The following is a 17,163-nucleotide window of genomic DNA, read 5'->3' as shown; positions in this document are numbered from 1 at the left end:
CAGACAACTTAGCCTTCCCAATGTTTGGATTATACTTGAAAAGAGACGTCCTGGACTTGGGTATGCTCAAGACAGACACATGTAATTCAGGCTGGTTAAAGATACTTGGTAAGAAGGAAGATCTGAGTGGTGGCCAGGTCTCTGTGTTGCTCTGTGCTTTGGAAGGAAGTTTTTCCCTCACTACTGAGGGTCAGGATGTGGACCTAGTAGAAAATGGAAGAGGAACATAAAGCCTGCCTGGTTCAGTGAGCTCACATGAGTTGCATGTGGCCACATCTAGAAACCAGGTGGGTTGGAGGTTTGGTTGGGTCTTTCTTGACCCTCACAGACATCAGTCAGGTAAATGTTCATGTGTCCTTGAAAGTAAGTAAGTATAGCAGTAAGGTGGGACATACATTATACTAAAATGTTTTAGAAAAATGGTATATAAGAACATGAATGTATCATAAAGGCATACTAAAGGTTTATTCATTTTTTTAAGTAAAACCTCAATCATTAGAATGTATTTATCTTCCATTCTCAGATACTTTAAGGGTAATTTTATAAAACTCCATTAAAGGAACTGGAGGACAAGGACCTAGTCATACCAAGTATACCTGTGCATGGTCTGATCATACTTGCTTGAGATGCCACAACATCCTGTTTCCTACCTAGAGACACACTTGGCATCTGGAATGGCAATAGTGACCCTACCTGGTGACATCATTAATTAGCCGTGTCTGCAGGAGCAGGTTCCTCCGGGGTAGTAGGTTGTCACAGATCAGATTCTGGTTGGCTCTTACTGCGACCCCATTGCAGAGACAGAGGGAACATAGGACATCGAGAACCTGCCAGAGGACACTGCTGTTGGTTGTTTTTCTCTTTTGGGGGGCCCACCATCCAGCTCCCAAATAAATCACACATGTAGGCTTATTATTATTTATAATCCCAGCCTTAGCTTGGCTTGTTTTTTTTTTTGCCAGCTTTTCTTAACTTTAAATTACTTTTTGCAGCCGGGCGGTGGTGGCGCACGCCTTTAATCCCAGCACTCGGGAGGCAGAGGTAGGTGGATCTCTGTGAGTTCGAGGCCAGCCTGGTCTACAAAAGCTAGTTCCGGGACAGGCACCAAAGCTACAGAGAAACCCTGTCTCGAAAAAACCAAAAAAAAAAAAAAATTACTTTTTGCCTCTGGGCTTTTACCTTTCTCTAGTTCTGTATAGCTTTCATTATTTCTTACTCCATGGCTTGCTGTGTAGCTGGGTGCCTGGCACTGATGCCCTCTTCCCCTTGTTCTACCTTATTCCTCTTCCTCTCCCAGATTTCTCCTTCTATTTCACTCTGCCTGCCAGCCCTGCCTATCCTTTCTCCTGCCTTGCTACTAGTTGTCCGGCTCTATTAGACCATCAGGTGTTTTAGACAGGCAAAGAATTACAGCTTCCCAGAGTTAAACCAACTCAGCACAAACAAAAGTAAACACACCCTAAAATAATATTCCACAACATAACACACCCACCCTACACCTCAGCTCCAAGAGGAGGGGAACTTTACACAGAACTCGATCACTATCACACACAAAAGTAGCAGGAGGCCTGTAGGGTAGGGGCGAGCAAAGGGTCTATGGAGAACTAGCCTAGATCTGTGAGAGTCTTACTCAGCAGGCGTGACTGATGCTCCAGAGACAGCTGCAACTGGGAAAATGAGGTCTGGCATCCTTCCAGACACATGGCCTTGGTCTTATGCTCCATCTCTCCAGACTGTGCATCCCACCTGTGGTCAAATTCTATTACGGTGAGAACCAAAACTAAGGAGACAAGCTGTCCAGCCAGGGTCAGGACTAGGATGTGGTGAGATTCTCAAGGCACCAAATCCAGTCACTACTCATTAGCCCAGTCATTAAATCAAATGCTGTCCACAAGCCTTGCAGCCCGGCCTCTCCCTCTTACCCAGACCACATACACTGAGGATTAGTGAGGTGCTCAGACAGCTGGGAATGACAGACATTCAGAGCCCATCTGTTTAGGGTCTGGAATGCAGCCGGCTTGCAACCCTCAGGCAGCAGTGCAGACTCTGGTTCTTGGGTATCTTGCTGTGATATCATCAGAGTGCCTTAAGATGCTCATAAATTCCTAAAAGCTAGTGTTCAGAGTGTTCACCAACTCTCTTCCTCCCACCTGGAAGGACGGCAAATCTGCAAGAGCCTAGGTGATTCATAAATCTGAGAGACTTGTTGCCAAGCCACGGTGGTTGTTTCCAGTTGCCTGGTAAGTGGAAATGGTCCTCTGCCTCCGCTCCTCCTCCGGGTTCTCATCTCATTTTCTCTATCTCATTGTGCTCCATTCTCTTGTATTCAGATTTTGTGTTTGTGCCACAACAGAGTAAACAGTGCTGGAGCAAGCACTATTCCTCTCTTCTGCATAGGGAGGATGGCCAATAGCAGTCAGTAAGTAGCAGCCACACTGACAGGGAGGTGGGTAAACACACTTCAGTCATTTAAAGTGGCCACCGAAGACTTAGCACTTGGTGAGGTTGGATACCTTAAGGTTGTTGATGGCATTTGTGTCCATAATTCTCCCAAACCAATTTTCCACCTGACTCCCTGAATGTCAACTTCGTTGCAGACAAATACGGAACACATTTATGGGACAAACAGAAAAAGAAGCCCCGAGGCAGCTTTACAGGGCACTCTTGCCATTACCGCTCCATGACAGATATCGGCTGTGGAAACTCGAAATCCAGAGGGTGATTTCTCATTCAGAGCAAAGAGCCATGAATGGCTGGAAAATGAAATACTTTCCATCTGGCCTATCATACAGTTTCATCTGTTTTGCTTTGGAGGGATGGCGGCGGGAACCTAGCTGTCACAGCCAGAGACAAAGCTGAGCTTAATTCATATATAATAGCCAGAGCAAAGGAAATAGAGACAAGAAACACACAGCCCGATAGAGCAATGCTCACCTATGAACAGCTGACACCATAAAGATGACATTTCTTCATGTATAATGGGGGAATAGGGACACACTTCTTTCTGAAAGTATTTAAAGGGGCTCTTTTCAATGAGAAGCAGGTGTAGATGGAGTTCACAGACATCTTGCCTAGACCATCTGTGCTTGCTAATTTCTCTGCAGCCCCTGGGAAGCTTGCCTGGTGAAGTAGGTTCTGCGGAGTGCTCCCCAAACTCCCCTTCTCTTCCTGAGCTGACCAGGAGGTCTACCTTGCAGGTGTGTGGGGTCCCATAACTGAGTTCTGCTCAAGAGCAATTGGGTGGAGGTTAGGCTTCTGTAATCAATGGCCCACACTGGACTATCATGGTTTCCATCACTGATACCGCATGTCTTCCAATGGACATCCTTTGCTCTGTGTCTCCTTCAGTCCATATGGGAAACATACACTTACATGGGGATCCTACTTGAAAGAAAAGAACTCGCTATTGGATGTGAACAAAAACATTATTTGGATGTTTTATTGTCATTAGTTTTTATGTATAAAAGCAGACTTATTTTAAAATGTAAAATATACCTAATTCGTGATCTTTACATCAAGTTATACATTTAAAAAAGGGTGTTCCGAGCACCCTGGGCTCAGACCTATTCTCCCTGTGGCTGAGATCACTGCTGCTGTGGCTGCCATGAAACAACCAATTTTAGGAGCTCTGGAGCAATGGTGTGGGAGTTAATGATTTGTTTGCTTACACTGTATCCTCCACCAACTCAGGCTAAACTTTTGATGCTGATTCATTCTTTCTACAGACCAATTAAATTACTATTTTACCATATATTTTTCTCACAAGTGGCTCAAAACTATTGTGAAACAAAAATGATAATAAAAATATTTATCTGTGACCAGTTTGAGTAGATCTGTGGCAAGTCAGGGAAGCAAGAAGATGAACACATTATCATTATTAATTATTATTAAATAATCATTATTTTATTAATAAAAGCTAACTCTGTGGGAAAATATTATACAAGTGCTATATCTTTTTTTTATCAATTTTTCTTTTTGCCAAGCAAATCAGTGCTAGTGACAATGTTTCTTTTCACTGATTATCCTGTCATTCTGTAAGACAAGCCATGTTCACATGTCTAGTCTTCCATCAGTTCAAGGTGAGACAGGAGTAGACTTGGGTCCTATTCACTCACTATTGTTGTTTATTCAACATTTGACAAGCATGTATGGATGCCTGCATCATTAAGTACACGAACTTGACCCTCTACTGACCACAATGACAGTCTTGATCATGAGGTAACTTAGAATGGGTAAGAGAAATATTCTGTGAAAATAATCACAGTGAAGTGCAAATTAGAACAGTTGTTATAACACAAAAACATTCTCTAAGAGCAGAAGTGAGGAGATCAGTTACAACTGGGATATTGAACTTTCATGAGAAGAGTGGAATTGAAATTAACTTTTGAAGAGTGGACAAAAGTTGCTTTTTAATTGACAAGAGAAGACCGTAGATAGGTCCTGGAGAATCTGAAAGAGAGAAGCCGTGGATCGACCCACAAGAATAAAGTCACTGGAAGGTCAAAGGAGAGAGCGGATTAGAAAACTGAATGGAGTGGATCCCACAACCCACTTCTCTCCTTTTGGTAAAGATTACATTCTTTCTTATAACTTGTGATAGCAAATGAAGTAAAGCTTCAGATGAGAAGCAATGCTTTCTAAATAGTGAACAAGCTAACAACTTAAATAGGATAAAGTGGCTGCACTTACATACAGTCTTGATTCTAAGCAAATATCGGGAGATGCTATGAGATAACAATGGATTCTCAACCTCCACTGTATACATAAACTCTATAAAGCCCACTTTCACGAACAATGGAAGCCCTTAAGCTTTAGTGTTAGCATATAATGGCCTTTAATTGTAGAGGTTCCACTTTGAAGATTTTTTTATTTACATAATTCTAAAAATAAAATTAATATATTCTCAAGATATTTGAGCCATAAGGACAATATTCATCACGTTCAGATTGAGACACTGGTAAGAACTGTAAATGTTTGCTTCTAGCATGTCATCGATTAGCTGAGAGGTTCCTGGAATATTGGATAATAGCAGGAGTCCATGTTCTGCTTCTGCCAAGTGGAAATAATAATAATAATAATAATAATAATAATAATAATAATAACCACTTCATGGGGGCATGGTGAAGAGTAAGGAGGATGTTTGTGAACACAGAAAGTGGTAGATGGCATTCCAAGTACTTGGCAAAAGAAACAGTGTTTGGAGCACTGAGTGACCTACAGGAACACAGAGGGACTGGGACTGTGGCCCTGACTGCACCATGAGGAGCAACCATCTGAGCCTTGGATTCATGGCACCTGGAAGATTAATCACCAAAGGAACAGACAGCCTCAACTACACCAACCAGAGGTAAGCATGGGGGACAAGGTAAGGACACACAACACCACAAAGAGCAACACGGCACCAATAAAAACTAGTGGCCCCCAAAGCAGGACTTGAACAACCAAATATAGATTAAGCAGAAAAAAATGACCTAAAAATAACTTTAGGAGAATGTTTGGGGCCCTTAAAGAGAAAATGAAAAATTAGAAGGAAAACTCCAACCCAACGCAGTTGGCTACATCAACAAAAACACAGTCAATAGATGATCTCACAGCAGCAAATCCCAAAGAAGAGAAAAACACACAAAATAACATCACCAACAACGGAAACTAAAATAGCAGGAGACAGCAATCACTGATCATTAATTTCCCTTAATATAAATAGACTCAACTCACCTATAAAAAGACACAGGCTAACAGATTAGATACGAAAACAGAATCTAATCTGTTGCATTCAAGAAACATACCTCAACCTCAAAGACAGACATTGCCTCAGAGTAAAGGGTTGGAGAAAAATTTTTCTTTCTTTTTTTATTGAAAACTCTAGAACAAAAAGAAGCAAACTCACTCAAAAGAACTAGATGGCAGGAAAAAATCAAATTGAGAGCTGAAATAAACAAAATAGAAACAAAGAAAACAATATAAAGAATCACTGAGACAAAGAGTTGGTTCTTCAAGAAAAATCAACAAAATAGACAAACCTTTATCCAAAATAACCAAAAGGCAGAGAGAGAATATTTAAATTAACAAAATCAAAAATGAAAAGGGGGACATAACAACAGACACAGAGGAAATTCAGAGAATCATCAGGTCATATTTCAAAACCTGTATTCCACAAAATTGGAAAACTTAAAGGAAATGGCCAACTTTCTGGATAAATATCACTTATCAAAATTAAATAAATACCAGATAAGCAAATTAAACAGACCTATAACTGCTGAAGAAATAGAAACAGTCATCAAAAGTCTCCCAACCAAAAAAAGCCCAGGACCAGATGGTTTCAGCTCAGAATTCTACAAGATTTTCAAAGAACTAATACCAATACTCCTCAAACTGTTCCACACAATAGAAACAGAAGGAACATTGCCAAACTCTTTTTTATGAGACTTCAATTACCCTGATACCCAAAACAATAAAGACATCACTAAAAAAGAGAATTACAGACAATCTCACTCATGAACATTGATGCAAAAATACACAATAAATTCTGGCAAATTGAATTCAAGAACACATCAGAAAAATCATCCACCATGATCAAGATGGTTTCATCCCGGACATGTAGGGATGGTTCAACATATGAAAATCTGTCAATGAATCCAACATATAAGCAAACTGAAAAATGTAAACCACAATTATCTCATTAGATGCTGAAAAAGCCTTCAACAAAATACAACATCCCTTCATGATAAAGGTCTTGGAGAGGTCAGGAATACAAGGAACATACCTAAACATAATAAAGGCAATATACAGCAAGCCAACATCCAACATCAAACTAAATGGAGAGAAATTCACAAAAACCATACCGAAATCAGAAACAAGACAAGGTTGTCCACTCTTTCCATATCTATTCAAGTTCTTGAAGTCCTAGCAAGAACAATTAGACAACAAAAGGAGATCAATGGGATACAAATCAGAAAAGAAGGCAAACTCTCACTATTTGCTGATGGTATAATAGTTTACATAAGAGAACCCAAAAATCATAAACACTTTCTGTAATTTAGCAGAATACAATCTCAATTGTGACACAAGGACATGTGCTCAACTGTGTTCATAGCAGCATTGTTTGTCATAGCCAGAACTTGGAAACAACTAAATGCCCCTCGACCAAAGAATGAATAAGGAAAATGTGGAGTATACTACACAGCAGAAAAAATAATGACATCTTGAAATTTTCAGGCAAATGGATTGATCTAGAAAACATTATATAGAGTGAAGTAACCCAGACACAGAAAGACAATTATCATATGTACTCACTCATAAGTGGCTTTTAGACATAAAGCAAAGAAAAGCATACAAATCACAATCCCAGAGAACCTAGACAACAATGAGAACCCTAAGAGAGACATACATGGATCTAATCTACATGGGAAGTAGAAAAAGACAAGATTTCCTGAGTAAACTAGGAGCATGGGGACCATGGGAGAGGGTTGAAGAGGAGGTGGGACAAAGGAAAGGGAACTGAGAAAAGTGTATAGCTCAATAAAAAAATAAAAAAGGGAAAAATGGAAAAAAGAAACAGTGTTTGTCACTGTTGTCATCACTGTATCATCAACAGATGCCTGCTGCTTACGTTCCCTGAGCCTCCAGAATTCTTTACATTGTGTCACTGTCTTCATGGAAATTCAGTGAACATGAAAGTTTGAAATGCTGAAGCTGTAGAAAGCACAGAACTTCAGATAGAGGAAGACGTCATTGGCATTTCCTAAGCAAAAGTGAAGTGTAAGAGTTCTCTGGTCTACACACAGCAAATTGTTCTTCCCCTAAGACACGAGTGATACTTTGAGCCTAGGACACTCAGGGCACAAAAATCTATCACATATAAACATAGGGTACCCTGATCAGACTTTGTTTTGAAACAGGGTTTTGCTCAAATGCACAGTCATCCCACGTCTTTAGTTCACCAGGCCTCAATTTCCTCAGTTGTGGAATGGGCAGAACAACAGTCAAGTGGTCATCAAATGCCATCCAGGCAATGCTTTTTGGATGCGGGAAGTTATAAGGAGGCTGGCTATTTTCTGAAGTGCTTTATGTGCAAGGACTGTAGTAAGGCCCCTGTGTAATGAACCCAGGGCAACCCTCCTTTTCATGGCTTCTTTTTCTTTGATTGTGGCCCAAGCCATACATTTCTTCTACGCTCATCAGTCATTTTTACTACATTTTGAAGACAGGGAGGAACATGTTGGAATGCATAGAAGCTGGACTAAGGCTCAAGCCTCATGCTCGCTTTTGATTTACCACATCTGAGAAAGCAATTACAAACCCCACATAGTTTTCTTCTTTGCCAAGCAATTTCACAGATGTTAAGGACCATAGCTTTTCTGCTTCCTCAGGCTATTGCATATGATGTAGTCAGTGCTGCAGGGGCTCCTTTTCCTGGACTGAAACACATCCCAACATGTATTTCCCTTTCCCACAAAACGATGATAGGAAAGAACTGGGGACTAAACTTCACCCCGTCGAATTCCTGGCCACTCAGCTCTACCCCACATGTCCTATCAAATCACGCACTGCTAAACTTACAGATCCTAGAATGAGAGCCAGTCTTGTTCAACTGACCCCACAGTGAGATGTGTGTTCAAAGGACTAATGATGATGAGTTGGGCTTGGGAAGCTGGGGACACCCAGATCATTTAAGATTCAGTGAGGCTGGCTATCTTGGAGTGTGTCTGTAGATTTTCAGAATCCCAGTCTCCCAAAGCTTTTGTCATAATCATCAAGAGACTGCACGTCACGCTTCCAACAACACAGAATGGATATTAGAGCGAAGGAAAGAGAAGGCAGGCAAACCAGCCACCAGGAGTGACTTCCTTCCGTACCCACCTTGTGATTCCGCCCGTGCTTGTCCAGGAGGGAGATGATGGACTTGATGTGACCCTCTGCTATCAGGTTTAAGGCTTCTGGGCTTTCAATCAAGATGCAGTGCAAGACCTCCAAGATACCTGCATGAACGCCATAACAATCATCTGGCCATTCAGCAAGCTGCAGAACTGGCCAGATTTAGAAATTCGAGGTAAAAGGAGCTTCCTAAGGGGCTAAAGCGCCACAGTTTGTTGACTTTACTAAACCTTCCCAGCCAGAAGAGAGATGTAGAAATTTTCGGTAGATTCCAGGGGTCCCAAAGCCACATAGCCTGTAGTTTAGAGGTGATTTTAATTCAACACTAACTTAATCCTCCCTTTCCTAGTAACATGATCTTTGTCAAATACATGAAAGCAGTTGTAAAGTGGGATCATTAAACTGATCAAACCAGACAATACTTCATTTAAATACATACATATGTACATCTATCTATCTATCTATCTATCTATCTATCTATCTATCTATCTATCTATCTATCTATCTATCTATCCATATAAGCAGTTGCCCAATTTACCTATGGATTATAAAGATCATTCAAGCAATTTAGAACTATTCTGACTTTATCCTCAGAATAAGTACTTTTCTAAGAACAGAAATTAGGGGTTATTTTTGATGTCCTAATGTAGTTAATAAAGTTTTTGATGTAGGATTCCCCTCTGTATGCTGTGAATATGTTTTATTATCATTGGTTAATGAATAAAGCTATTTTGGCCAATGACTCAGGCATATTTCTAGATAGCTCTTCCATCTTGAATTAACCCACTTGTATTAATCTATGTATTGGCACAAGGCTGTGGTAAGGATCTGGCATCTGTCTCCTTCGGCGGTTACGTGATGTCTCCTTGACTCCGCCTACTTTTTCTCTATATCTCTGTTAAGATTTTCCACATGGCTTTGCTCTGCTAAGCCATTGGCCAAAGCAGCTTTATTCATTAACCAATGGTAATAAAACATATTCACAGCATACAGAGGGGAATCCCACATGACCTATGAGCTTGAGAAACACACTGTATTCATTGGCACAGTGGATGGGTTTCTATGCACAGTTTGAGGCCCTAAGGTAAACAAATATTCCTGAAGCATGGCACATACAAGGTTAACATCCTGGTGAGAATCCAAGGGAAGTAGCTGGCCAAAAGCGTCATTGGTTTTGTTTTTAAAAATCCCTTAATTTGGTTTTATTCAATCAAGGTGTTCTTAACGTGTCCTGAAATATAATTTCACTAACAAAAGAAGGCACCAGAGAGAAAAGAAGCTTAAAATGATGTGAGCAGGACAGTGGTCCTTGGGGGACCATTCCTTGGCTGGTTTCCTCAAACACCTGCCAGCTCTAGACTAGAAAAGCACCAAAACATTGCAGCTTCCTATAGGATGCACTCATCTCTGAAGCGAACTGCTCAGCCTTGTGAGTGGTTACTTCCAATGATGACCATGATGCTCGCTTCTCCGAGAGTCATCAGGAAGGGCCATAGATGTGATACAAAAGGCCATTGGGGGTAGGTGGGTGAGGATTGTTTACTTTGAAGTTAAAGGTCATCCTTCAATTCTGCTAAACTGAAATGCAAAGGGGGAATTCATTCTAAGTACCCAGAGAATAAGGGAGCAGGAGGAGGCCAGCACCACTGGGTGGGAGTGTGTGAAGGGCCATAGAGTAGAGGCAAAAGCACAGAATGAATCCTCAGCCACAGAGAAGGATTAAAGAAGTCCAAGTTAGATTCTGTTAAATAAAGGCATAGTCCTGTCAGGAAGCATTTGAAAGTTGCTTATTTTCTTGTTGTTGTTGAATTGAGGATTAGTGGCCACCAAATGGAAATGAGTCAACTCTGTTTTCATTTCTACAAAAGGGGAATAAAATTATTCTTCCACAGTTAAACTTCGTTGTTGCTGTTCTTAATTCTTACCTGAGGAAGATTCTAGTCTGTCCAGTTTACTAATTAACCAATCAAGGTTATTGGAGAATTGAGCACAGTTGTTTCTGTTTCCACGGATGAGAGCAGCTGAAACCGAGGGAAAAATTGATCATGTAGGTTAAAGGGCACAGTGATGGTGTGAACTTGAAAGCTGTTGAGTGATTCACAAGCTTAGCTCCGAAAAGGTCCTGAACGGCCATCTCACTTTGTTACCCTTTGATACCTCCCCATTCCTACACTTAGGGCAATTAAAATTCTCTCACTTACTCCCTCTCTTACATGCACTTCTGCTGTGTACACTGGCTACATATCTTGGCTTACACACTTGGCTACCACAGCTGACAATTCTATCTAGCTCTAATTTGGAAAGTACAACAAGCTACTGGTTCACAATGATTAACCAGGTTAGAAGAGAATCTTCAACAAATGGCCTCCAAGGAATTCTAAGTTTCACATCAACAACCCATATGATTTAGCTTTGCGCATCTTCCCCGGGAGGAGGCGCTGCGTGTGTACTCACCTAGCAACTTGTAGAGCAGGTTTAGAATTTCTTTCCAGGCCATGCCACTCTCTTCCCTTGCGATCCCTGCAAAGTGTGCTACGCTATTGTAGATATTTAAGCGATCAATGCAATTCAATACCAGGGCCAACATTCCCTGAGGAGAGTTGAGGAAGAGATGAGCATTCTTGACAAAAAAAGGCACGGTGGACCCCTAAGTTCATCCCCCCCCCATATCCTTCACCTCCTAAAACAGACAGTACTTATATGGCCACAGATTTTCATTGAGCCAGCAGAGTTTTTTCTTCTTAAAAACAAAATACACATTTTTTTTAATGCCTCGAAGACCTAAATAACATCCATTTGTGGGGTGAGTCAGCAGTCTCTCGTAACGGTTTTGTCCCCATATGCTGTGTTTAACTCAGTCCAAGGGCACAGCAAGGAAGACAGAGTGTGAATGAGACACGCGCAAACTTCCCTTCCGTCTGATGAGACACGGTTCTGACTCAGTCAGGAACTGCTCTGGGTAAAGCTCCCACTTCCTTCCTAAACCTCGAATTTAAGAAATCTCATTCATGTTATGGTTTCTGATTTTGTGTTTTTATGGAATTTTGGTGTGTGTGAGTCTGTTTGTCTCTGCATCCGTGTTTCTTGTACCCTTTTTTTAAAAAAGCAGGGTGTATCTTTTTTCTCTTTATTTTGTCCTATTCTTTTTTTATGTTTTATTTTTTTTAGTGATTTTTTTTTGTTCTCTAATTAGAGTGAGAAAGAAAGGGTGTGGATTTAGGTGGGGGTGTGTGGGAAGCATCTGGGAGGAATTTGGTGAGGGTTAACTATGATCAGAATATCTTGTATGAAAAAAAATCTATCTTTAGTAAAAAGAGAAATTCATTCATGCAAGTGATGCAAATCAGACCACCACATTCACTTTTCTTACCCTAAGTGGGGTTTAGAGAAAAGAAACCTGTTAGGAGCCAATTTTCTCCTAAAATCATTGCAGGAACCATCACCCTAGGGGAGTCTGCAGAGAACCCCACACCCCTAATTATGTTAGGAATCATTCTATTGACAGAGCCTACCCCACACCCAAATTGGCTGTTAATGGAGAGCTATCTGTTAGCAGAACCCACTTCACATTCCAAACTACCTAGGGAACTAGGTGTGGCAACTCCTGACTTCTTGGCCTACAGTGACCTGACCGAAGATAACCTCCTGCCTACGTGACCAACTTGGACCACGTGACCAACGTGAACTATGTGGCAAGAGCTCAGGCCCCTGTACCCACCCCCCAACTCCATACCCTATGTAAGTTGTACCCCATCTCTAATAAACTGAGGCTTCGACAGGAATTCCAGCTTGGCCTCCTTCCTCTTTTCTAGCTCATATCTTACAGATAGCGCCTCTCCGGGACCCTGGAATAACTGAACTGCCAGACGGGTTACTACCCTAGACTGGTAACCCATCAAGGCAATTACAGAAACCTAAAGAGCATCTTCAACCCCTTTTCCAGCATTCTTACAGGATGATGACACCCCACGAGAACATGTGTACGTAGTTATTACTAATATAGAGGGAGGAGATGGTGAATGTCCTCTCAATAGTCTATGGCACACTCAGAAGGAATCCAAGTCCTACTCTGCTAAGATCTATAGACTGGACAGCGATTGTTGTAATCCCACATCAATAACTTGGGATGAGTCTTCAGGCACAGAGTGCTGGGGAAGTCCACTGCAGCCTAACAGTACCAGACCATCATGCCCAAGTTCAGAGGAAGCCATGACTTATCTAAGGTCACCTGCAGGCAGGAATGGAGCCAGAATAGGTTGAGTCTCAAGACACCAAACTGCCATTTAATGTTTTCTTCACATTCAGTCCCTACCCCAGTGACTCAGATATTCACTGTCTAAAAGGCCATCATCCGTATCCTTCAAACCTGTTTCCCAGATACTTCTGTTGTGGTCGAATATGAGCACTTGCAATTTTTTTCAAAGTGGTTTCCTAGGTAATTCTGACATATCCCAAAATTTGCGGATCAGAAACAACACATGCTATAACAAGCTTATTTATTGTTAGTGGATTCTAGATACAGCTACTCAACGAAGCATCAAATCCTAAACAGCCTGAATGGGTCAACCATCACTAATCTATCACTGGTGGTTGTCAGGGAATATCAATCTCCCAGTAAATTCTTTTCTTTCCAGCTTCTGGGAAGCTTCTTATTCTCGAGTCTGCTCATTAATATGTGTATTCCTATAAACAGAGATATATCCATAGGGATAGTTCATCTCTGAATGAAAACAGAATCAATCAATTGATTGATCAGTCAATCAATCAATCATCAGTCTTTCTTTCTTGACTTACCTCCTCCTTGAAAAGATTCTGTCTGTTTTTGAGAGACCGGAGCTTATTCTGTTTGTCTTCATGTTGCATCTCCTCCTCTGGTGGCTGGAAGTAGGCAATCAAGTCGTGTAGGGTCTGCAGGACCTCTTCAATTGGCAAGGTGACAGGGGCAGCTGTGCGGTTGTTTCCACTACAACAAACAGCAGGGCAGTGACTAAGGCTACTGGGTCCTTCTAGCTGCATACCGGAAACAGTGAACTACCTGCTGGGGTGGTCATTGCACCAACAACCCCAAGATGTTTGTATCCATTTAAAGCAATGTCATAAACAAGGAAACATGATTCTTTTTGGCACATTTATTTTCAAGCAGCTTACTATTTATCCTGTTGCATTGCTATGTTCAGCACTCAACACCAAACTGGTCTTCACTGAGTCTCTAATGATGATTTCTGTGTAATCTAAGGAGGGAATGTTGACTGTGGTTATTAGGGTGTCAGTTTCTATCTGTGACAGATGGTTCCCTTCCATTCACCCTTGTCTGTCTGTCACACTTTCTCTTTAAAGAAACACTTGAAAAAAAATAGCAAAGGTATTAACCTACCATACTGTTCTTTCAATCTATGACACCTTCTTAGAATAGGTGAAACACAAGACTGGAAGAGGTGGGGGTCTCTCCATCTACACTGTCCTGTATTCTCTCCCTTCCCACGTACTTCCTATGTCCAAGTATTTGCATGTGTGCAAACACCTGCTTTCTGTCTTCTAAGTGTTAATGTTGCCTTTGCTCTCTGTGTCCATTTCCCACCTCTGGATCCTTCTGCCCCAGAATCCCTCCCTCTGCACACAGCTTCCTTGCCAGGCTTAGCTTATCCCTCTTAGCTTCAGTGTCTATTCCTCTTGACTTCTGCTCCTTCTTAATGTTAAACTTAAAGGGCTGCTGTCAATATCTTTGCTCATTTGCCATCCTACACAGTTCTTAGCAACTGTATAGAGGGTGAAGAAAAAACACAGTGGAATTTTAACTCTTTCTTCACAGTTCCCTCTTGCTCTGTTCCTGTGCTATGATCTGGATTTGCCTTCTTAGAAGGCTGCTGCATACTGTTGCTGTCTCGGATGAGATGGAAGACAAGAGTCTGTTTCCAAATTACTTTTCCTCTTTCATTTCCTAGCTGTTGCAAAGTTGTCACTTCTGAGGCATGGATTTGTCAATATTGTTCTTTCTTCTAAAAGATCCTGCGGTGACCGGGAGAAATAAGAACTCCACTGAGTGTGAAGAATCCAGAAGAGCTGGAAAAGGGAACTCAGTAAACCCGATGTATATAAAAAAAAAAAAACTTAATAAAATTAAATAAATTCAGGATTCTGAAAACTGGCCGGGTGTGTGGTGTGTGTGTGTGTAAGTAATTGGGAAGTGATGTTTTGTTTGTTTGTTTGTTTGCTGATAAACAAACCTTGGCAAGAACAGTGGGAGTTTATTGTCTTTTAGGTTAGTGATGCTTTTCAATCAGGTTCAGAGCAAAGGCTTCCAAAAGGGCAGGGCAGACTAAGGGCAAGAACTGATCAAAGACCATGCCATCCTTTTACATCTTGGTGAATGCGGGGCCCCAAGAAGATATAAAGTAAATTCCATGATTGAACTGTAAACTGCCTGAATTTCAAATGTATTTTACAGTCAAACATATAACCATCAAAGTACATTAGACAAGAAATGCTAAAGGAAACCTCAGGAAGTTAATGACTCCAAACTGAAGGCAGAGCCCACATGAAGAAATAGGGGAAAGGTGAGAAGGCATAATGAAACAAATATTTAAATCTGATGCTCTGTTTTGGTCTTCTAATTGATTCAACAAGCCATTCTGTAAAGCAATCATCATAAAACTGTACTGCTATGCTTCTAACAGATGGAGACGTCACCATGGCAATGTTACCACAAGAAGGAGGGAGAGACAGAGCAACACTGAAACGAAGTTGCTTTACTTAAGTTAGCATGAATCTGAAATAGGTTATTCAAGTTAAATGCACATTTATATTACTAAGGAAAAAATCCATTAAAAATAAAAAAAATCTCCAAACTAAATAGTATTCTAGAAATATGTATTCAACCCCAAAGAAGGTAGTAAAAGATAGAACAAAGGAGAGAAACAAAAGCAGTAAATGACAATTATAAATAAACATCTACTTAATTAAACATTAAACATACCAATGAAAAGAATTTTTAGACTTGATTTGAAAAAAAAAATGCGATCTTCAGGAGACAGAGCTGAGGGTCAAAGTCACCCATGAGGTAACAGCATGAGGTTAAAGATGTTTAACCAGTACTGTACTTTGCATGGGTGATACTGAGGGACAAAGTCAAGTGGAAAGACATTTATAGAGAAGACATGATAATGTATTTTTCCAAAGAGTCAGCTTCTCAAGGCAGTGTGCATATTATAAAAATAAGCACAGGACAACAATAATCAGAACATATGAAAAAAATCATACAGCCTAGAGTTTGAAGACAAAATTCTGTAACAGTTTGAAATGTCAATACCTTATTCTCAGTCACTTAAAGTAATAAATCTTACTAACAGAGCATCAGAACGCAGGGCAAAGAAAAGGTATTTGACAAAAATCAAAAATCAAAACAAAACAAAAAAAAAACCCACAGTGAATTTCTAGAAACAGATGGCTTGGTAAAGGACATTTGCAAAGACCCTAAAGAAAGCACGGAGCTTAATACAAAAAAAATAAAATAAAATAAAAAAACCTTTGACGTTTTCCTTCTAAGATTAAAAATAAAACAAGAATATCTGCTCACAGTGTCACCATTACACACTGTACTGGATGTTCCAACCAGTACGAGCAGAGGTGGGGAAAAAAATAAAGGGCATTCCTGTTGCAAAGGAAAAAAAAATCTCTCTTCATTCATAGATGACCTGATCTTTTACTGAGAAAACTCTTAAAACTCTATATAAAAACAAAGCTGTTAGAATTTAAAAACAAACAATTTCAATGACATTTCTGGATACATAATTAATATTTTAATAATGATGTCTCTAAAATAATCTGAACTAAACTTTAAAATACAAATTACACCTACAATAGTATTGAAAAGACACAAACAGATAGGAATAAGTTGCACAACCGAACTCTAAGACTGTACATACACTGACAACCTCAGTTTCTTCCCGAAAGCAAATGGAAAGCATAGGAATGGAAAGACCATCCATGTCTGTGCGATTACTAAACATGCCTACAGTGACAAGCCTTCCAAAGATAGTCTACAGGTAAAATGTCTAGAAATGTCCCAGCAGGCTTCTGTAAGATTTATTTTTTTACAGAAATTTACAAAATCACACTAAACTTCACACAAGAAAGCAGACTGAATCACAAAATTGAAGGATCCATGCTACATGATTTCGACAAGTTTGAATTAACCCAGACTGTGTTTTAAAATACTGATGGGTCCAAGTCTCTTCCCAACCCTACGATGGCTCCCTTAATTAAGATATGTGCTTCCCTGCTCCCCTATCC

General features: G+C 40.4%; 1 protein-coding gene across 1 annotated transcript in view; it reads right to left on the bottom strand.

The window, feature by feature from the left end:
• Window positions 1-17,163, bottom strand: part of Ryr3 (ryanodine receptor 3) — a 571,876-nt gene that overhangs the window by 249,089 nt on the left and 305,624 nt on the right. Inside the window, exons 14-18 of the mRNA XM_026787730.1 lie at window positions 13,669-13,837; window positions 11,329-11,464; window positions 10,800-10,895; window positions 8,860-8,978; window positions 694-827 (exon numbers count right to left, since the gene is read on the bottom strand). Of these exons, the coding sequence (XP_026643531.1) occupies window positions 694-827; window positions 8,860-8,978; window positions 10,800-10,895; window positions 11,329-11,464; window positions 13,669-13,837 (654 nt within the window). The remainder of the gene's footprint in view (window positions 1-693; window positions 828-8,859; window positions 8,979-10,799; window positions 10,896-11,328; window positions 11,465-13,668; window positions 13,838-17,163) is intronic.

The sequence above is a fragment of the Microtus ochrogaster genome (genome assembly GCF_000317375.1).
Source record: "Microtus ochrogaster isolate Prairie Vole_2 chromosome 14 unlocalized genomic scaffold, MicOch1.0 chr14_random_1, whole genome shotgun sequence".
Taxonomy (NCBI): Eukaryota; Metazoa; Chordata; class Mammalia; order Rodentia; family Cricetidae; genus Microtus; species Microtus ochrogaster.
Note: the sequence above shows the minus strand (reverse complement) of the source record. Positions and strands in the feature narration are given on the sequence as shown.